This window comes from Lepisosteus platostomus, chromosome 8, assembly GCF_059453375.1.
Source record: "Lepisosteus platostomus isolate fLepPlt1 chromosome 8, fLepPlt1.hap1, whole genome shotgun sequence".
NCBI classification, from domain to species: domain Eukaryota; kingdom Metazoa; phylum Chordata; class Actinopteri; order Semionotiformes; family Lepisosteidae; genus Lepisosteus; species Lepisosteus platostomus.
This window is the reverse complement of record NC_142618.1, coordinates 43544320-43567295: the sequence shown is the minus strand read 5'-3', so window position 1 is coordinate 43567295 and position 22976 is coordinate 43544320. Positions and strand designations below refer to the sequence as shown.

The 22976-nt window shown below is 36.9% G+C and overlaps 1 protein-coding gene across 1 annotated transcript in view; it reads left to right on the top strand.

Annotated features, from left to right (window-relative positions):
* The window catches only part of LOC148657388 (epidermal growth factor receptor-like), a 119639-nt gene that overhangs the window by 65975 nt on the left and 30688 nt on the right, over positions 1-22976 (top strand). The window contains exons 2-9 of the mRNA XM_088643615.1: positions 16260-16411; positions 18028-18238; positions 19140-19274; positions 20004-20072; positions 20586-20704; positions 21076-21217; positions 22089-22205; positions 22826-22952. Of these exons, the coding sequence (XP_088499741.1) occupies positions 16260-16411; positions 18028-18238; positions 19140-19274; positions 20004-20072; positions 20586-20704; positions 21076-21217; positions 22089-22205; positions 22826-22952 (1072 nt within the window). The remainder of the gene's footprint in view (positions 1-16259; positions 16412-18027; positions 18239-19139; positions 19275-20003; positions 20073-20585; positions 20705-21075; positions 21218-22088; positions 22206-22825; positions 22953-22976) is intronic.

Genomic DNA, 22976 nt, shown 5'->3' with positions numbered 1-22976 from the left:
ATTAGTGAAAGGAAGCAAAGCTACAGGTCTAATAAAAAATCTATTTAATGAATTCAAACAAGGGCTTTGGATGACAATGATGATTAAGGACCTGCTAATTAAATTGTTCTCTAAGAAGACTTGCAGTGTACAGTATTACCAGATAGGATTCACAGGGTGTCTGTGGGAATAACATTATAAAACCAATCCCTCAGATTAGGTTTACAACAATGATGATACACTGATAGAGTTTTTCTTTTAATGCATGTTAGACAGCTACCAATTCTGCAATTCAGTACAGTTAGGAAAATGTCAGTGCAAAAGTATAACAAACATTTAATATTTGCTTTTCTTTTTTATAAAACATCTCCAGAATTAAACGTGAGGGGTCTGTTGGCTGCTTTCCGTGTTATTATTTCTCATACAACAACACTACCTTTTTACCTGGGTCAGGAAGTTTCCTCCTGTATTCCTAAACAGTAGTACTTTTGTGCAGCAATGATTTTTAATATCTTAAGATATAAACAGGAGGGGAGATGTGTTAATCATATTCATGAAAGTAGGAGTTTGTTATGAAAGAAAAATAGAGGAATGTAGTGGTGTCTTTGAGTAACACTTTATAAATAAAATACTATGGTGGCCTCCCAAGCACCTCAGTTAGAAGACACACATTCACAGTGTGGGTTAGCCCATTCATCAACCATTCAAAACTAGGCCACACATAGCTTGAATGTGTACCAGATATCAGGATAAATGATATAATTACATAAATATGATATCATTACAATTTTCTAAATTTGGAAAATCTTATATGGCTAAACAAAAAGATTTAAGCACACATTAATGTGTATGCATGCTTGCCTACTGTAGATCTATTGCATATCATATGAGATGTCCTACAACATGTACTGTGACTATCTAGAGACTCAGTGAGAAGAAGAAAAAGGATTTGAAGATTGTGTTAGCATTAGGCAATGCACTGTGTTGGGCATGTTTTAGCTGGCTTGAATTAAATTGCTTTTGGGAATGGTTTGGATCAGTTGTACTTTTTCCAAAACTCCTGTGATGGTCTGATCTGCTCCTGGAAGCATACTATAAACACAACACATGACTCTGTTTGCCATTGTATTCTCTGTTATTTTTTATGTAAGATGTAGCAGTTCTGTCATGCGCCTCACACAAAGGCCAAGGTTAATTTAGCTCAACAAAGCAGTACACCGTTCAGGTCAGTATTACAGATGGCAGGAACACAAAAGCAAACTGTGCTGGGAATTCCCAGATTTTATCATCTCTGTTCATGGTCAGAACTTGCTTTTTTCAGTGTCGCTTTGGCTTCGCCTTTCATTCCTGGCTACATCTGAAAACAGATTACTTTTCCCAATCTTTCTTCTGTCAAAGAATTATATTCATTTACACTTGTCAGGTGTCCTTGATTTCCTTTAAGCAGCAATCATTGTTGTTGTTTTTTTGCGTGTGTGTTCTGCATTTTTCTGCGAATCACAAATTTTACCTGCTAAGATTTTAATCACAATGATCTATTACAGTATAATATACAGCACTAAATAGTATAGATCCAGGTTAACACAAGGTCTTACTGCATATGAATAGTGCAGCTCTTAATCTGATTTTTGCTGATTCAAGCCTTCTTGCTCTGCTGAACAACAGGCTCAACACAAAGGGTGATAGAGCTTTCTTGTGTGCAGTGGCACATCTATGGGACTTAGATGTTCAAATCCATTAGAGATTTATGAAGATGTCAGCATATTTAAAACTTGCTTAAAGGGTCTTTTAAATGTAAAGCCCTTTATGTATAATTTAGTTATATTGTTTGTTTTGCTGAATCAAATCAATGTGCTGTGATTTTGCTTTGCTTTTTACTTATGCTATGTTTATTACTAGTGTACTATTGTATGGCACTGGGTGTATCTTGAAAAACACTGGTAAATGAAATTGTATTGTTATTATCTTTATTGTTAATTGATGCACTTCTAATCTGTTGTACATCTACTTTAAAAAAAAGTGTTGACAAAACTCGACCAAGTAACTGTGGACCAATAAATCAGACTTCTCTTAGCCTACATACTATATAATGTTACGGAAACAATTATAAGAGTTAAATAAGAACTAAACTGTACAGTATGTGGAAATAGGGTGCTTAAGGATAATTAGCGTGGATTTAGTAATGTAAGAATTTCTCTATGATAGTAGTGGACATACTTAAAGTACACAATATGGTTTGCTTACATTTTCAGAAGGCTTTTGATAAGGTTTCCCATAAAAGCTTAATTTTCAGATTATAGGCAGTCATTTGGGAGCTGTGCATGTTTTGATTGGTACAGATAAGGGATGAACACCCACATTGGGATGATGTAATTAAAAGAGTACCGCAAGGACCTGTATTAGGAACACTGCTCTTTCTAATTCATTTAATATATAATATATGATCTAGATCTAATCAAGTTTACAGACATTACTGGAATAGGAGGATTAACAAATCCTACAGAATCAGTGAATAAAACTCAAGAAGATTCAGATAAGATTCAAATCTGAATAAAAATCTGTCAGATAATATTTAATGTAAACCAGTACAGAGTATTAAATACAAATAACATTAACATAAACTGTAAATTCAAAATGGGAAATGCTGAGATAAAATAGGCTACTTATGAAAATGACTTGTTACTGTTAATGTTGACGTGAATAAATTTGAATTTGAACCACAGGATTTTATTTTCAAACTGTATAATGCACCAATATGACCTCATTTAAAATATTATGTATTATTTAATAATAATATGTATTATTTTGGTACAATTGAACCCTTTTATTGTTGAACAGCCTAAAGAAGGAACCTGAGTCAATTATTGAAAGTTCTTAAAGGTCATTGCCAAAGTCAGCATAGTGGAATTGGATGCTGCATCACTGCTTTGGAGTCAAGAGGGACATTGTGGATATAGCTATCGTTTAGGAGGATTTTGCTGGTGTAAAGACATCTGCATGGAGTACTGAAACACAGAAGACATGATGGATGGATTAATACCCTCATTCATTTATTCCTTTTTTTAATTGTGTAATGTTAGCATGCCCAAAGGGGTTGGGCAGCCAGTTGACCTTGGACCCCTAGAGGTTTTTTTTCTCCTTACTAAGGATTTTTTGGTTCCTCTCCTCCATTGTCTTCTGGTCTTTTCTGTTCTGTATTCACAACATGTATGGTCACTTGCATTGTTAAGCACCTTGGGGCAACCTTGTTGTGAAAGGCACTATATAAAAATAAATTGAATTCTTTAGAATAACACAAACCAGAGGAAACAAGGAGAAACTACATGGAGATTAAAACTTAAAGCAGGAAGCACATCTTTACATAAAGAGTTGTGGAAGCACAGCACAATTCAGTCTTGTTGTTGAAGCTGATAACTTGTTTTCTTTGCAAGAAACATCTGGTTGAGATCGGAGCCTATATCAATTAACTACTATATGGGCTTTTATCTCTTACATTCTCAAAAATACTTAACCTTATTTACAGTACTTATACTGTAGATCATTTAGTGGTCTATTTTTGCATCAGTTCATATTTATTTTCCTTGGAATATCTCTTTCCCCTATGACACAATAGTGAAACAATGCACTACATATTGTAATGATTTCCTGCAGTAAACTGTCAACTTTTTAAAGATATTAATGTTCATCCTTCATCATTCACAGAGTTACAGTGACAAAAATGGTTCTTCTAGAACATTCAGATTCACTGCATGGACATTTTGGCACTTTTTCTTTAAGATTTCTCCATTTCTTTTAAACTTTAATATACAGTAGTAGCCAAGGAATATTCATGACAGTAAGATGAACTAACTTTTATTGCTTTAGTCTATCCATTAAGGTGTGGAAATATTGTCTCTGTTGCTGTGGTCTTCTGCATATTTATTCCTTATCTTGGCAAATATCTTTGCAATTCAACTAGTTTTAACTTACCAGCTAAAATGAACCATGCATTTCTTTAAACATATTGTCTCTGTATGTGCCTTTTAATGAATAAATTAATTCCTGAGCTACTACTAGGATAGAGTACTGGTACCCAACCATGAGCTGTGGTATTTCAGAGTATCCCTCTGGAGATGGTATACAAAGCTAGGATACAGAATCAATCTGAAGAATGCAAGATCCCATCCAAAAGTCAACCCCACTACAGACTTATTTTATACCTACAACGTATTACAATGTATATGCCATTCACTGCAGAGAAACTTTGAGTCATAATAGGAGTGCGTTTATCTCTAATTCCCTATGTATATACAGTACATGTGTAATTACATATATTTCTGCTATATGTAATTTTAACCATTAACATTTCACAGTATATCTAGTAAAATATGATACAATCTAGACGATTCTGTCTTATCAAATAAGAAATCTTTTTCAATCTGTTTCTAAATGGCCAGTATTGTTGAGCTAATTTATAAACAAGTGGTCTTCACTATCCTATGTTTAACAGGAAAAAATAATATATGGTAGTTAGGAGCCAACTCCCTAGTGCTGTAATTACAGGGGATATAGATGGTCACCACCTTTATAATGTTTGCTCTGTGCTTTGTGTAATTGCTGCGATGATTAAGAATGCAAGGCTGTTCCCTGAGAGTGTGATTAAGCTTTGTTTCAGTAGGATATTACAACCTCACTTTAGTAAAACCAGGAAATGAATAACATCTTAAGCATATTGACTTAAGATAAGGAGATATTTTAGCTATGGAGAAATAAAAAATGAACAATTAAATGTAAGCACAGCAGATAGCAGGAATGCCACAAGCTAAAATGGGTATATTTAATTTTATTGGCGAAGAAAAAGAGCACGTAGTTGATGTCTGTGTTAGATTGGCCTCTGTGGTCAACCAGCAGTCTAGGAATGACCTGAAGAGTGATGATCTTGACATTGTGTTGACCCCGAAATTAGCAGGTCTGAAACTAAAACATACATCTTGTAAACCAACTTTGAAAATGAAAGCATGACGAAGATACAATATATTGTTCTTTCTGTATCAGTACTACATATACTGGGTAGGGCTGGGAGTTTTATAACAGGAATATACACTATTATATGCACACTTTGATTTGGTATTGTTACAGAATAATGAAATGCCACTAAGCATCATCATCATAAAGTTAAATATGTTGTTTTCCCAGCAACTGAGGCATTTGATGTTCCATTAGTACTGACACAAGTGCAGTAGTGAGTCAAATGGAAAACCATTACTGTATTAGGACTCAACTTTTCTCTCAGTTGACGGATGTTTCATGTTTGTAAATATTTCTGCTATTTCAATTTGCCATTTTCTCTGTATTCTTTGTTCCTTCAAAATAAAAAAAAAATGGCCTACTAGAAAATGACCACATCTTACTGTGTATATTGTCCTAAAGCCAGTTTTTCTCAATGTTAATAGAAGCTAATTAAATCTCGCCTGCTTCCTGTAATTAAAGCATGGGACTAACTCATTCAGCTTGGCAGCCATTCATTGCCTTTAGGTGCTATTGGATGTATCAGTGTCAAATCAGTTTGAGCACAGTTAATTAAAAACAAACAAGGTTAGGATTAGGAAGACTGATAATTATACTTCCACAAACAGCCCGTTATAATGATTAAATAGATATTAAAAAGAAAGAACCATTAGATTTTACTGAAAATCTATTTTTTCTTTGGTTTTCTTACTTTTTAGCAAAGCAAACTTTGGCTACTGCTACTGTACATTTACAGTCCCATTTTGCAAGAACAATTAAAATGTCTCTCATTACAGTGTCACTGTGCTGTCATCTACTCAGCAGAGTACAAACTGTGCCAGGCAAAATATACGTATAATGCAATCATGCTATGATAAGATGACAGCACTCCTTTTGTTGTAAATGTAGTCTTGGAGAAAAGTGACACCAGATGGGGATTATATTCTTTTTCTACATCATTAGCTCATTCGTGTTTTGTCACATCTTCTTGAGGTTTTTGGGCTACTACTGTATGTGTTTATGTTTTTGTCCTCATTTATAAAAGCAAGCCACAATGTACTTCAGTGATTTGTGTTTGACTTTGTCAGTGATTTTTGTGTCTTTGTAAAAAAGCTGAGGGTTTATTTTATTCCTTAATTGCCATTTAATTAAATGTAATTTATAGTAAGGATAATGCTCATATTATTAATATATTTATATTAGAACATTTTCATGATTAGGTTTAGGTTTGTAGTGGCAACTTGAATTTTGATAAAAACTATAAAGAACTGAAATTTCTGCTATATTGTGTGATACGATGGATGATAAGATGAAAGGATACTTTTTTGGAGAGTAAAAATGTACATATTAGAATTTTATCAAATGACAGCTGGAAGCACATCTTAATATCTTAGCGTATCTGTATTGTAAAAGGTCTGTCCAAAATCAATGTGGATTGCCTTGTAATTTGCTTAATTAGCTATAACACATAACTGCAAAATCTACTACTCCTAACTAATTTTAAGAAAAGATCGAGCAGGCCCATACTGTATGTAAAAAAGGTAACAAGCATATTAACATGCTTGAACCTAGTAGGATACCTCATTTGCATCCCATGATAAATTTGGCATGGGCACTGACAATTCCCATTCCTGCTGTCTCATGCCACTCTCTATTCACTTCCCTCTAGGGGGTAGCATCTGTCTTGAAAACAAAGTAGCACAATGCTTGGTTGCACAGTAGGGCACGTCGGCAGAAACGCCTCAGTCTGTATCATTCTCCACTGATGTTTTAGCTTCCAGTAAGACAGTGCAGGTTCTGCTTCTTATTTGGAATCAGCTATACTGTAGTTATGTGCTGGTTCCGATAAAACGCTTCAAAAAGTACAAAAAAAAAGTTATTCTAGATGGTGTCTTTGGAAGACACTCCATTACATTCCTGTCTTCTGGTTGATAGAAAGCACACTGAAGAGATGTACCTCAATGCATTGAAATAAGCAGAAAGTGCTAAACCACCTCAGACACTGAGAAATTCCTATGACATTTGTTTCAGCACCACATTTGATGACTTCATCTAGCACTCTTGCTTATCTTTCACATAGCTGAGAAATTGATCATGCAACAAAATGAAAGAAAGATTTAATGTGACAGATGCACATTTCAAAGTCCTGGCATTTTGCAAATCTTAAAATGGCAGTTTCTTTGTGAAGAATTGTGGTTTTAGAATGTAAATCATTATAAATTAGAATATAGAGAGAGCATCCAAGTGGCTCAGTCAGTAAAGTTGCATTCTATGGTACAGACATTTATTATTTTACCTTGGGTCATCCTACAAGATACATGCCTGAGATTCCCCAAATGGTGGTTTGTCATTTGTCAGAGTGTGTACTCGTCCATCATAGATCTCGTGGTGTTTCGCAGAACACAACTTATGCAAACTACAAGGCCAGTTGATGCTACTGTAATTCCCCTGTAAGGACCTTTGGAGCTTGCAAATTGTCAATATGAGTAGCTCTGACCAGTGGACATTTCAGAGAACAATGTCTAGATGTGAGTGTGTGTATATATATATAAAAAAAATAATTGGCAATTCAAATTGAAAAGAAAAATCTCATTACGGTCTGGGAGAAAAAAAGTTATTTAGTAATAGAACATCCTCTTAGTCATTAAGTCAGGTTAAAAAGGACACCAGGAAATCAACACTTGCCTATGGGCAGGAAGTAACTTTCCACACAGCTGCAATAGTTTGACCACTGTCCATAGAGTGCTTTTACAACACAGAAGCCCGTTTAGCATTATCTGTCTAAATCTGTGATCTTATTATACTGTATATAACTCTTATCTATCTATTATACTGTATGTGGCACTCAACAACAAGAAGCATAAAACACACTTCCTAGAGCAAAGTTAGCTGTTCATCTCATGTGCACTTATGCATCATGTACCTAACAATAAAAAAGTTATTTTAAATAACACTTTTAAATTAATAAGTTAGTAGGATTTATCATAAACTCTTAGGCCATGCTGGAAATATTTGTGGTTACAAATGGAAGTCTATAAAATGTGCATTAAACAAATATAATTTTATGGAGGTTATTTGTGTCATGAGAGAATTCCCTTTTGCCAAACATTGCTGTGTGCTGTTAGTTACCACATTAGTGTGAAAAAAGAATGTCTTTCAGAGAGCTTTATGCAACACTGAGGCTTTTTCATCCCACATTCAGAAAGTAAAAAAGACGTGCTATCACTTAAACCAGATGAGAAACCCTATTGATTCCCCCTTGCTTTTAAAACAGTTGTACTTTAAAACTGTGCATTATGATGGATTTAAACATTTTTTTCTACAGATTTTAGAGTTAATTAAATAATTGTTAGAAGGTCCAGAAGAAATAAATCTATTTTGGATCAGAGCACATTTGGGCTTATTGTCTTTGACATACTGTACTTGGCGCACATTTGGTTGGTCTGCATCATGGCGAACAAGAGTGTGCCAGACAGACAGGGAATGAAGCAGTTGTTGAATGCATTTGCTGGGATGGGTGCCATTCCAAGGTTTCCAACAGAGCTTGGGCAAGCCGGACAGCACACTGTCTCCTAGGTGAAGCAAGGACTGGTGTCAGTGTGCAGTCCTTGCATTAATGGGTTTTGACAACCAGATTGAGTGGAATCCCTTTTTAATAACCGTGTGGCTGCCCACATGTACCACCTCACATATGGTTCTCCTTTTGTCTCTCACACTGTGCCCACAACCTCTTTTTTCTGCTTTGAAAGCTTCCCTTTTCTGGTCTACTTAAAATCTGTACACTTGTATGTGGGGTAGGGGGAAGTGGAGCGGGAGAGGGACTGATACAAAGAAATTAAATGTGTCGGCAAATCATTATCATGTACAATATTTATGTGGTAGCAGGAGCTGGTGATTATTTGATAGATTCACACTTGCAAATTAGCTTGAAAAGAAACAAGCTCATCACATGAACTGGAATTTCTTTCCAAAAGGATACATCCAAAAGGATACATCATCATAAGTGCAAAAGCACTTATGATGATGTATCCTTCTTATTTGTTTTTAAACATAAGCTGCCCAGAAGAGTAGAGTTAAGTAATCTGAAGCATTTTTACCAATTAACCTAAGTTTAGATTTAGATTAGTTTAGGAGTCTTGTAAAGAGCACCTTGTAAAAGTTTTCAACCTATAAATAATTTCAAATCTAATGAATTACAAATACTGTAATATAATGTTGAGTGACACATTTGCGTAGTGGTTAGCTTGCCTTGCAGTGCTCAAGCCCTGGGTTCAGTTCCAGAACTGGAGTGCTCTCTGAGAGGAGTATGTTCTGCTTCTGTCCCTGTGGGTTTCATAGGTGCTCCGGCTCCCTCAAACAGTCCACAAATTGTCCCTAAGTGTGAGTGTGTGCAAGTGTCTGCCCTGGAATGTCTTGTGTCCCTTGTGCCCGTTGCTTGAATTGGAAGAAACGGTAAGAAAATGGATGGGTGGAATTCAAGATGTCACAATTGTCATCCCTCCTCTAGAGGGCGCTCCAACCCTTTTGTATTTTAGTTTCGTTATTACGTACACCTGTCCCTGGCTTCCCTTTTATTATTTAAACCACATGCCTCCGAAGCTGAGCGCTCCAAAGCTCAGCGCTCAGCATTGGAAGACGGGCGGCTAGAAGCCTGCCTACCAGCGGGTCCAGGAGAGACCCGACAGCATAGGCTTCAGAACGGTGTCCTGACCATCTGAGTCCGGGGCTCGGAGCACCTGGCTCCGTTACGGTTTTATCTTCTGTGTTCCTGATTTCCTGTTCCCTTTGTTTGACTTTGGCTTTGGATATCCTGGTATTGGATTTTGGACTGCACCCTGTTTTTTCCCAACTGGACCCCCCTTGGACTCGTTCGGCTTCGCCACGCCCCCCGAACAACGGATCACTGCCGTCACTGCCCCCCTGTCTCTCATCCCATCCTCTTCCAGCTGTGTTTTCCCTGTTGTCCTTCTCCTGTCACTTCCGGACGATATCGTCCGCATAGGGTCCTAAATAACGCACTTTACGGAAGTCAGGACCGGCTCCCGTGACACAAGGCTTCCACAGTGGCATCCCTAACCAGTTTCCCTTTTGCCCAGATGCCCAGTTTTGAAGGCCAGCCTGATGTGGGTATTGTTATGGTGGTAAGACACAATTCCCACTTTTTAATGATGATCATCAACTTTCAAGTTGTCTTAACATCCTAACATCCTACTGATCTGTGCGTCTCTGTCATTTGATCCATGTTTTACAGCTGTACTGATAACAGTTTACAGTTTGTAGTGTCACTATGCGAGCTGTGGCTTGAAACTGGAAATTTAACTGAAGGAATGCAGAGACAGATGCATTTCTCTGGAGTCAAGTTAACCACTTTCGTTACCCACAGACAGAGAGTGTTACACTAGCTCTGTGTCCTTTCATATAACTCTGTGGTACGTGACTGTTTTAGGGTTGCTGTTGTACTTACTCAATTCAGAATCTTATAATTGTCTTTGAAAATCTGACTTCTATAGATACCATCATCATTGTTTATCTTTAAGAATTTGGAGTAGATTGCATAGATTGAAAATAGAAAGCTCTACTGCATTTGAAAGTGTTCTGATTTCAGTCTCAGACAGCAGCAAAATGTGGAAACTTTGCAGGGCAGTAAATACTGTTGCAAGGCACTATAGCATACCTTAGATTAATTGCTCAAGGCAAAGATAGCATTTTCATCAGCATAGCCTGAGGACTTTATTGAAATATTTGCTCATCTGAGATCAGCTGTAATCCATGTCAAAACTGTTAAAGAATTAAATGACAGATCTTAATTGTACTTTGTGCCTGTGATGGAAATAAACCTGTGGAAAAATAATACTGTATTTGTAGAAGAAATCCAGCAGTATAACCATAAGTGGCTTTGTATGCTGTTAAATTAATCACAAGGCCTAAGCCTACTGTGAGAAAAATGTGGAACTGGTGGTCTGTTGAAATATAGATTACTTTCTGTCAGAACCAAACCTAACAATATTCAGCTTGTTATTAAACAGAAATGTCACTACAAATTGCAACCAAACCATCAGCATTGCATTTTGTCACTTCATTAAAGCAATGCCATGGAGTCCAAGATTTCCTTCCTTAGCAACGTTTGTATAATATTTTCCCACTGGCATTCATTTCTCTGACGTACCCCTGTCTGACAGGCAAAGTGTTTTCATAGCATGAAAAATCACTTTTGCACACAAGGATTAACAATTTCATTGAAAACATTCATGACTGTTTTACAGACCACTCATAATCTTTCTTTTTCTCCAGGTCATTGGTTGTGAATAATTCATATGATTCTTATGTGTAAAGTATGAATGTAACTGCATGATTTGCATAGTGTAAATACATTACAGTTCATAGCTCACACAGAAATATTTTCACAGGCACATTTCCATTGACTTTTGGCAAATGCTTCAGTTAAGCTGATAATGATAATGTTAATACAGTGAGTGCCATATTCTAATTCTAAAACAATTATTTTTACTCTCTAAGTTTCTTAGTGACCCAATCCTTCAGCCAGGCATCATAGCAGTTCTGTAAAAAAACACATACCTATACAGTATATACCGGGCAGTGAGAATATTTGCAGCATATTGAATATCAAAACAATTTAAAATGTAATTAAAATTAATTGCATTGGTCATATCTTCAAGTCAAATAAATATTTTAAAGGAATATTTTTAGAAGCCTAAAAAACTGCAAAGAGTGGGTTTGCCAGTGCCCTCTGCAACATCTGTTACTGTTACCAGAAGGATTGTGTGCATTTTACAATAGCAAGGAGATTTTACTTTGGTGTTATTTGCAGGAACAGACTTACCTTAAGTGTGACAAGTGAGCTTACCAACTGATCACTGGGCTCATCAGATGAGATCAGGCTCTGTTGCGTGTGCTCCACCTTCAAATGAGCATGAAGTTTGCAAGTCAAATGGGATTATTGGAAAAGCATTCACCCTTAGGTGGAAAATTAAATCTGTTTGAGTTCTGTTTCTTGGTTAGCAAATATTGTAGCCTGCAGCCTCCAATCATCAAGCAGGATGATAAATGTTCATTTACGAACATTCTGATCTGTGGGAGTCATAACCCGTCCAACCTGTTCGAATTTCAAGCTGAAGCATATTCACTACTGGTCAATATTTATGACAGAAGTTTATGTATGCTCAGGTGTTCTCATCTTTCACTATAATTCTACATAACGTTTGGGAAGACTAAAACCTTCTTCACATAACACTTTCCATATCTTTGTCTCTGTCACAGTCCATATCACATTTAGTTTTTTGGGGTTGAAAAAAATTGACAGACTTAACTTGGGAAGTTATTTTCTGAAATACTACTTAGATAAGATTTGGACGTGTGTCTGAATGCATTGCATACATTATATAATTACTTATGGGACCACTGCCATAGGCAGTACTGGTGTACTGGGTAGCTTCTGTATGGAAACAGAAACAGACACATACAGTAACAAGGGATTTCTAAACAACTGATTTAAATTTAGGTACAAGACAATACTGTACCTGCTCAGTGGTCTCCACAGCTTGAAAGAAATCACAAATATTGCAAAGACCAGATTGTAACAACTGTTTATAAACCATTATTCTGTACTTACAGTTAATGGGGATTTCTCCATTTGGAAGTTAGTTTCTCCCCAGAAGCAAAACAACCAGAATTAATAAACACCAACATGTTTTTGCCAAAGCACTGCCAACGAGAAAGAGTGTCACTCTCCAACTGAAGTGCAGAGCTAGGGAGGAGCTGTTCAGACATGCTTAACCTTGTTTTTCTCCCTTGAGGGGTTGTAGAGTATGTTGTGAAACACAAAATTCTTTCTTCATGAACTGCTGCCATCACAGCTGCATTCAAGAAATCCTTGTAAAAACATTATTTAGCTAATGCTTTTATTCAGCGTGACTTACTTTCAAAATAATGACTGGACTGTAATAACATACATGGAGTTATTTAGTGAACAGTGGTCTTATAAGACATGTATGATTCATTGCAATGCAACCAATACAAAGCACACAAATGACAGCAAATGAGAAATCCGGAGTGAGTTTAGCAGAACAACCCCCTCCCCATTCTCAACAGCTCCTCTGGATTTTAGGAAGAAATAATACAGAGACTCTCAGAACTTTATCTGTATTTCGATGAATTATTATACATTATTTTTTATCCATTATACCTTTCATACATTAAAGGAATTTTATAAGAAATTGTATGGGGGTTAAAACTGTAAACTGTAGTCATACAACCTATTTTGTAGTTGAACAGAATTTTAGGACACTGACACTATAATGTCACTATAAGAACTATTTTTCCATGTTGCATTTTTTTTTAATTCATGTAATAAAGCCGGCATGTTTTATACTTTTTTTGTCAGTGTAAATTGCGTAAATATAAAAATACAACTTTTTCTTTTTTTTTTTCAAACATGCTTTTCCTAAACAATAGGAGATTCCAGACATTCTCCTCACACTTTATACACTAATATAAAATGTTGTGGCAGAGCACCTGGATAAAAGCATGGTTAGGAAAGCTGTGTTTTTCTCTAAAAAAAAAAAGAAGTTTTTATTTTTTTGAACAATCTGCAAGGTGGTTATTTTATTTGGACTGTGGCAAAAACTTGGAATTTCAGTCTCAATAAATGCTGGTTATTTTAAAATTCTTGGTGTCTTTATTCATTAATACATTTACAGTATGTGTTTTTAATTAGGCAGATCCAGTCACACAAGGACAAGGCAAAACAAACAAAAGTCCCCCTGACACCTCTACTGTGAATCACTTTTCACATACTGCCTGGAATTCTAGTGCTAGATTCAGCAAAGTAATGTAAAACAATCTGCAGAGTGTTTACAGGAAAATGTCTCTCTAACATTTGAACCTTTTGTTTTTATTTTCTCCAATTTACTGTTGCAAGGATTTTGGAATATACTATATTGCATGGTTTGGTGCCAGGACACCTGTAGAGCTTTCTTTATCTTTTTCTTTATTTTCTTTATCTTGAAAATATACCATAAATACATGCAAGAATGTACAGAATGAGCTGCATTTGTTTGTAAAAAAAAATTTAGCTGTTTTTAGAAAAGAGTACAATTTAAAACTGAAAACACTTAGTGAAATTCATTGTCAATTTGCAAACACTGGTTCTTCATCTGTAACTTTAAATAAATTACTTGAGCATTTTATAATTTCAAAACATCACAATGAACAATGATAGAACAATGATATGTAATGTATAAGCTATTGTTCGGTCAATTGTAGCCTAATTATTGACAAGCAGCAAAAACAGCTTATCAGCCTGATAGCAAGGCTAGCAGAAATGAATTACTAAAGGCAATATGGAATACTTCAATTAAGTATATTTGGAGGTTTGTGTTGAGCAATGTTGTTTGTACAGTAACTCATGTCTATTATTACAGATTTAAAGTGGGTGCACGACTACAGCAGAGGCTTACATTTGTATTGTACTTTGCTTCTTTAACCAGTTCAGAATATTTTTGATATTTTAGATTTAGAACTATTTTGAAACATGAAAGGGTTGAATAATATTGGTTTCATTTTGTGAACTGGATTTTCTGAAATATTACTGTTCAAAAACAATACTTTCCAAGTGCTTTAAGTCTGATTCTCCTATGCAAAAATAGCGAGAAGATCAGGAAATTTAGCTTAACACGGTAACATGTTGTTAACAACATTCTTTTTGTCAAATATTTTCAAAATGAAAAAAAAATATTAATACAACAAGACATGCACTTGCTTGTCTTTACATGGCTCCCAGCAATAGCTCTTTCCTAGAGAGGTACCAGAGGGCTTGCCAGTCACATGCAGTACACTGTTTCATATTTATTCAGGCCATGTTCAGTATTTCACTAATGGACATTTTACTTATTTTTTTTACTATTTTTTACTATTATGATTAAGGTTGCTGCTGGAAGAGGTGTCAGTGGGGCCAGCAGGGGGCGCTCGCCCTGTGGTCCATGTGGGTCCTAATGCCCCAGTATAGTGATGGGGACACTATACTGTAAATAAGCGCCGTCCTTCGGATGAGACGTAAAACCGAGGTCCTGACTCTCTGTGGTCATTAAAAATCCCAGGGTGTTTCTCGAAAAGAGTAGGGGTGTAACCCCGGCGCCCTGGCCAAATTTCCCATTGGCCCTTACAAGTCATGGCCTCCTAATAATCCCCCTCTATGAATTGGCTTCATTACTCTGCTCTCCTCCCCACTGATAGCTGATGTGTGGTGAGCGTTCTGGCGCACTATGGCTGCCGTCGCATCATCCAGGTGGATGCTGCACATTGGTGGTGGCTGAGGGGAGTCCCCATTACCTGTAAAGCGCTTTGAGTGGAGTGTCCAGAAAAGCGCTATATAAGTGTAAGCAATTATTATTATTATTACTATTTTACTCTTTACTTTCATGTACTTCAGTGTTTCTCCATAGCATCTAATATGCTTTTATATTCCTCAATGTTCATCATTACAGTACAGCTGTCCCCATCCATTAATTTTCCATGTACACCGTACAGTATTGAATAGGCTATATAAGCTATAGGCTATAAAATTAGAGGCTTATGTTGTGCAGTCAGTCCAATTAGTTTAGACTTGTTTTATTTCTCATTTCTTCTCGCTGTATTTGAAATGCATAGCTGGCGTTCATATGATCACCCTGTTCCTCTAGCTTTAAAATTTCAAAAGCTACAAGTGAACCCACACAGTTCTGTAAATGCAGACTTTTTCTTATTGTTTTGAAGCCTACAGTCTGTGTAAGAATGGGTACAAAGACATTTACAGTTCTTTCTTAGATTAATGTTCACTATATATTTTTGCCAAAGAATCAGACTTACGGGGGGCTTGTGTATAACACATAAATATTATTCTTTTTGAAGCCATGAATGCTGCGATTTGTAATTTGATTTAGCCTGAAATCAGGGATGCATTAGTGGCAGCCTTCTTTAATGCACAGTGCATGTTTTGCCAGGTGCTTGTTACCATCCATTTAGACAGCATTGGTATTTTAAATGAAGATTTTATAATATTGTGGGGGAAGGTCCTTGAAAACAGCCAATAATAAAAGCTCTGCTCATAAGCATTTAATAATTGTTTTATAATTGCTGGGCCCTGTCAGGAGGCTGAGTACAGAGAGAACAGAGAGAATCTGCTGATAGTCAGCTAGGTTTTGCCACTTGATATGTTTCCAGAATCATTTCTACTGACCAATACATCAATTTATAGAAATTGACAAATTGGAATTTCTGTTCTTTTTTTATTCCAACAGTATGTCAAGGACTAAGCAACAAGTTGACACTCCTGGGGACTTCTCAGGACCACTACAACAATATTGTGAGGATGTACTCTAACTGTACAGTGGTTATGGAGAATCTAGAGATAACCTATGTGGAAAAGGACTATGACCTGTCTTTCCTCAAGGTAAGTAGCTGTTGCCTACCATGTCTGTGTCCATCTGTTATGAACAAACAGCACAAGGAGGTCTTTATTTTTCCAAACATTTACATCAATAACAATAACATGAATAAGTTATATTTTGTCATAATAGCAATGGGGGAGCATGATTAGTTGGTTAGCAGATCAATAAAGATGCAAAGAGGTAATACAGGGAAGGAGGATGCAGAACAATTTCATGTAGTCCTTGTAGCCCACAATATGATCTTGCCATTGTAAATAAAAATAATTTGCAAAAATTAATGACAGGGAAATGAAGTAGGACCTATATCTATACCGCACATATCCAGCACTACAATATTAGTACTGAACTATATTGTAGAAGTCATTTGAGTGATTGCTGAGATCTGTTAACTTAGACTATCTCAAAATATTTATTAGCACAAACAAAGGGGACTTGTACCAACAGCTGCAACAACAAATGCCCTGCTGCAAGTGTTAAAGGAGGAAAAATAAACAGAGGAAGCCATAAACAAGAAAGACAAACCATTAACAACAGAAAACACTAAAAGTGTCAAGTCAACTCCTGTCAGAAGTGTGAAGTGCTGTAGTGTCTCTTGTCTCTCAGTCTGTACTGTATATGAGTTGGGGAACGCCTTGCGTGTGTTGCTGTCCTTATTGAGAGCTCAATAAAACTGAATCAGCACAAGTCTGTGCAGCACCAGATAGGCTTTAAAACAAGGACAATTTAGTGTCTCTTGAGTACTGTTTTGGACTATTTGTGCGATATAGTGTATGTAACCCAAAGTTAAGCAAAGCAGACAAAAACACACTGGTAGCCTTGCTTTTTGTACGTCATGTGCATCATTTGCATGAAGAAAGCTAATGGGGGAGTTTGGGGGAGTTACCTTTACCTTGTGGAAAAAAAAAGAATAACCATGAATATATTTGTGAGGGGAGATTTTTATAGGGCTATATATGTATAACGATTCCTTACATTTACATAGCACTATTCTGGACACTCCACTCAAAGTTCTTTCAAGGGTGCTTTTATAGGGACCATTCCCAATTGCAGCACCTACTTGGGTAATGCAACAGCATCCAAAGTGTGCCAGTATGCTCACCACACATCAGCTATCAGTGGGGAGGAGAACAGAGTGATGAAGCCAATTCTTAGATGGGGATTATTAGGAGGCCATGATTAGTAAAGGCCAATGGGAAATTTGGCCAGGATGCCAGGGTAACACCGAGAAGTGCCCTAGGAATACTAACGACCACAGAGTCAGGACCTCGGGGTTTATGTCTCATTTTAAAGACGGTGCCTTGTTATGGTATAGTGTCTACATCACTATACTGGGGCATTAGGACCCACACAGACTGTAGGGTAAGCGCCCCTTACTGGCCCCACTAACACCTCTTTTAATAGCAACCTTAGCTTTCCCAGGAGGTCTCCCATCCAGGTACTGACCAGGCTCACATCTGCTGAGCTTCAGTGGGTTGCCAGTTGTGAGTTGCAGGATGATATTCCTGCTGGAAATATAGTAAGTGGCAGTATACGTAGTAAAAACTACAAGGAATAGATTTGTTTTTGTGTAATACGGCCAATACTTTCTTAAAGCCAATTTCTTCATGTGTCTCCACAGAGTATACGTGAAGTCGGGGGCTACGTGCTGATTGCTCTCAACAAGGTGTCCAGAATCCCCATTGATAACCTTCGCATCATCAGAGGCCACATCCTCTATCAAAATAGCTATGCTCTGGCTGTTTTGTCCAACTTCGATAAACAAAGCTCTGTGAACAAGAACCAGAGCTCAAATGTAGGATTGCAAGAATTGTCTTTGAAGAGCCTTACAGGTGAGTCACTGACATTGACATTGTTGCGGGACTAAAATGAAAGTTCAAGAGACTGAGACATTAACTATTCAGAGACCATTCTTCCAGTAAGTAGTCTTGTGGAACATCCAGGGGCTCTTTTGCAAAACTGAGACTTTTCATTGGCACAGCAGAGAGTCTACACTTTTGACAAAATCAAAGCCTGTACTTAGTGTACAACAGAAGGACCCCAACAGTCTGTGTATCATTTTGTTAATTAAATAAACAAATATATCTTAATTTTCAATTTTAGATGTTCAATCATCAAGTCATCCTCATCTTTCATAAATACGTTTATGAAGATCTAATTACAGTATATTTAAAGGTCTAACATATTCAAGAATATGGACCAACCTAGAAGGTTCACAAACATTTTCTCTGAGCTCTATGTCTCCTTTTCAGGCATATGTGATTGACTTGATAATTTGACATGCTGATTGATTACAGTAATAGTATCTTGTGCACAGTGAACCTGGTGTGATAAAAAGTTAAAACTTTCAAGCTTCTGTATAAATGCCAGTTTCTTTTTCTTTGCTTTGTGTCCTGTGGTGCACATTATGGACATTATAAAAACATGATTTTGCTATGATACCTGGTAGCCATCTGCCTTCTCCATACCAACTGAATTACATGGAGTGTTTTTCTTCAAATTTCCCATAGGAAGAAATCAGAACTGTGCTCAGGCTGCAAGACATGTGCACTTTGTATGCGAATCTACCTGGAAAGAGGATGCATCAGTATATTTTATAAATTGAAAGGGGGCAATTGAGCCCTGGCTGTTTGGTAACAGCCTTTTACCACTGTTCAAAATCCATTATTACAGGGTGTGTGGCTCTTGCCAAGAGGCACTGCTGTATTAATAGTTTTCCCACTTCTTTTGCAGAAATCCTTAAAGGAGGTGTGAAGTTCACCGGCAACCCATTTCTTTGTAATGCTGAGACCATTCAGTGGTACGATATTGTGGACAAAAGCAAGAACCCAGAAATGTTCCTGATCTTTGCAAACAACACCTTGAACTGTAAGTACTGTGGATACAAAGCCAACATTTCTTCTGCCTGATGTCCTTACAGAAGAGGCATAACAAGACATTATGATATTTACAATATTGTAACAGAAATGTCTATTCAACAGTGCATTCAACAAGACCTGTAAACACTTTGCTACTGACAACAAATGAGAAAACTGTGATAAGATAACATACTGTAGATACTGTATGTTAATGCAGTGTGGTAGAGTGGTAAAGTACTGTAAGTACACCACTTTATGATTTTATGATTTATTGCATTTAGACATATTTGACCTTCAGTTAGTCTTTACCAAGTCCTAATAGCAGATAAAACTAACCTAATTTGTCAAATAGACAAAAAATGTACTTCATTATTATTTATTTAAGAAAACAAATCAGCCAGCATTGAATGCCTTTGCACCCACTATACCTTATGGGGGTGTATTTACATGTTTTTGTACCAGGCCATATATACTTGTATTTACAATTGCTTTTTAAGATATTTTGATCATCTTAAAGATGTACTGTAATCATACACTGAAGATGCCTTTGAGAAATAAAAGATGCATTATTTGTTAATAATCACTGCTGATGCACCAACTGGTTATTAAAATATCTGAATTAGGACAATGGAGCAAATCAAAAGATATTCCTCCATTATATAAATTATGTACACTGGATATCATGAACATTCATTTGGTATTTCATACTTAGTAACAAAAACAAAATTCTATTTTTCAGGCAAAAAATGTGATCCCAACTGTTTCAATGGATCCTGTTGGGCACCAGGTCCCAGTAACTGTCAAACTTGTAAGTTCCAGGTTTCAGTATTTATGCAGTACAGTAGGTCACCAAAACAGATTGTAAACAGCTGGCTCAGGAGGAAATCATGCTAATACCAAAGTCTGTCTCTCCTAAGACAAATTCAGTTTCATTTTCAGTTTTCTTCCAAATCACACCACGTGTTTTCAGATAATTCCTCGTTCTACCTGAATCAGATCATTAGCCACTTGGGACTGGAAGTGTGCAAGTGGTGGCACCCAGTTGGCCCTGTAGCCTGGGCTCTCTCAGCTCCTGATGTCAAAGGCACCTGCAGGCTTTTGGTTCAGTCAGTAAGGGATGAACCCTTCTATTGATCAGTGCTGAACATCCTGTATTGAGAACTACTGGCCCAGATCAGACTTTTGAAGTCTTTGTTGTGGTTTGGCTTTCTTGTTAATGTGGCTTTTTTTCCATTCATATGGAATTATACATGGTATAGGGTAGAATCAGGTGCAATTTGGTATCTTGTGAAGGGACCTGATTTCTACTTTTTCTCCAAAGTGACAAAATTGAACTGCGCGGAGCAGTGCTCGCATAGATGTAAAGGACCCAAACCCAGTGATTGCTGTAATGAACACTGTGCTGCTGGCTGCACAGGACCCAGATCTACTGACTGTTTGGTAAGAAATAATAGAATAATAAGCAAAGAGAAAAAATGACTTGTGCTGTGTTTGTCCCGATAATTAACAGCTACTTTTATTTGGATAGATATGAAATGTACCAAATATGGCTTATTCTAGTTCATTTATCTTTGTTTTGTAGACAGTGAATCATTCAGTTAATCATGAACCATTCAAGAAATGATTTCAAGATCTGACTGTAAGCTTTCCTGTAAACTTACTGTAAATTGCTTCACTCCCTTTCTTTACAGCTGGTGAGTGACACAATTAGTGTTAGAGATAATAAAAATGTATTGTTGTCTTCCAAGGAATGTCTGTTTGTCTAGTTTCTAGAGAACGCTACCTTATTAAGAAGCTTGTCTTATCAACAGGCCTGTCGGGACTTCCAGGACGAAGGAACATGCAAGCAGGTGTGTCCTCAGCTGATGCTTTACAACCCCAACACTCACCAGCTGGAAATGAACCCAGATGGGAAATACAGCTTTGGAGCTACCTGTGTGAAGAGCTGTCCTCGTAAGGCTCCCTTTATTATTGTGTTCTTTACCTGAACATTGACACGCAGACACGCAGTTACCTCCTAGAATTAGGAAAATATATTTGAAAGCCCTGTTTGTTTGCCTACAAAACTGCTGAAGGCATATGTCCGACGGAATGGGACGTTATCTTTGGGAGAATATGGGGGGAGGACTTCAGGAAACTGGAGGGGTTTTGATGTTGTGAGTAATTTGAGTTGAGTAGAGTTCAGAAGCCTGGGTCAAGCACATAAAATGATGTAAAGAGAGGAAAATGTTGTTTAGTTCACGTGCATTTTGCCTGTTTACTGGTTTGGTTTGAGGTCCCTCATGCTGGCCCACTAGATAAAGAAAGACACCCCATGTGTGTCAACTGTGAAAAGAAAGAGATTAATGTACAGGGCTGTACAGAGTGACTAAAATAAATTTTTGGAGAAAGGCAGAGTATTAGGAGGTTAACAACAAAGGAAGCCAAAATAAATTAGGTTGTATCCCTCTTTTATACTGGATGTTAACCCTGGGTTTATACTGGATGTTAAGTGGGGTGCAGCACACAGCTATCGTTCCTTAACTTGAATTTAATCAGAATTAATATAGAATTAATATAGGAAGAATTTTAAAACTTTTCTATGTCAACACAGAGCTGAGGTTGGAAAACGTGCATGAGAGAAATGTGGGTGTGGAAGTAAATAGCCCTTTTTCATTTTCTTGGAAAAATAAGCTACAGTTTGTTGAGAGTTACCATATTTATCACCAGTTCAAAACCATAGAAAACACTGAAGTGTATTAAAGCAACATTTGGTTATTTTTCAATATTGAACTGCACTATTGTATTTCTTTGTATGTGATGTTTTTTTTCTGGTTAATTTCAGATAACTATGTGGTGACTGATCATGGCTCATGTGTGAGAACATGCACAGCCAACACCCATGAAGTTGATGAAAATGGGGTCCGCAAATGCAAGAAGTGTGAAGGACCATGTCCCAAAGGTAGTCACAGTCATTATTCTGTTCAGCTGCCCAAAGAATGAGAATACAGCAACACTCAGCAATAAACTAAGGGACTGGGCTGAGTAGCTTGTCCCAGAAAATGCTGTCATTTAGGAATGAAATGACTAAGCATGTGGAAATACAGTATATGAAAAATAGTCTGTTGGTGCTTTGTTTAAATCTACATTTTGGACCCTTTTTGTGTTATACAGTAAATGTCCTTAAAAAAGAAAACAGCACACATACTGTAACATATACTGTTGTCATCTCTATATTTATGTACTTTGTGGGTTTTGTGAAGTCAGTGGCTCCTATCCCTAGTTCTTAAGATACTCTTGTTATGTCTGGTTTCCGTTACAGCTGAGCTCTGAGTTACTCAGCTGAACCCTTAATTAGGTTTGAAACGATCATTGAATCTGCTAGAACAATTTGATTGGTTTCAGCTGGGAAATGTGCCCACAGTTCAGGTAGGTGCTTAATTAAGTAACTGACAACTTAGTTGGAATGAAAAATTAGAAGAGACAGGTAGTCTTCAGGACTGCGGTTGGAAACATTGACATGAGATAATAGGACAGTCTGTCATTAGATTTTATATCTGCTTTTTTATTTCTTTCGTGTAGCTTGCAATGGATTAGGAATGGGAAACCTTGTCAACGTTCTATCTATCAATGCTTCCAACATCGATTCCTTCAGAAACTGCACTAAAATCAACGGAGATGTTTCTATTCTGCCCGTGGCTTTTCGTGGGTAAGCCTTGTGTAGTACAGAGAG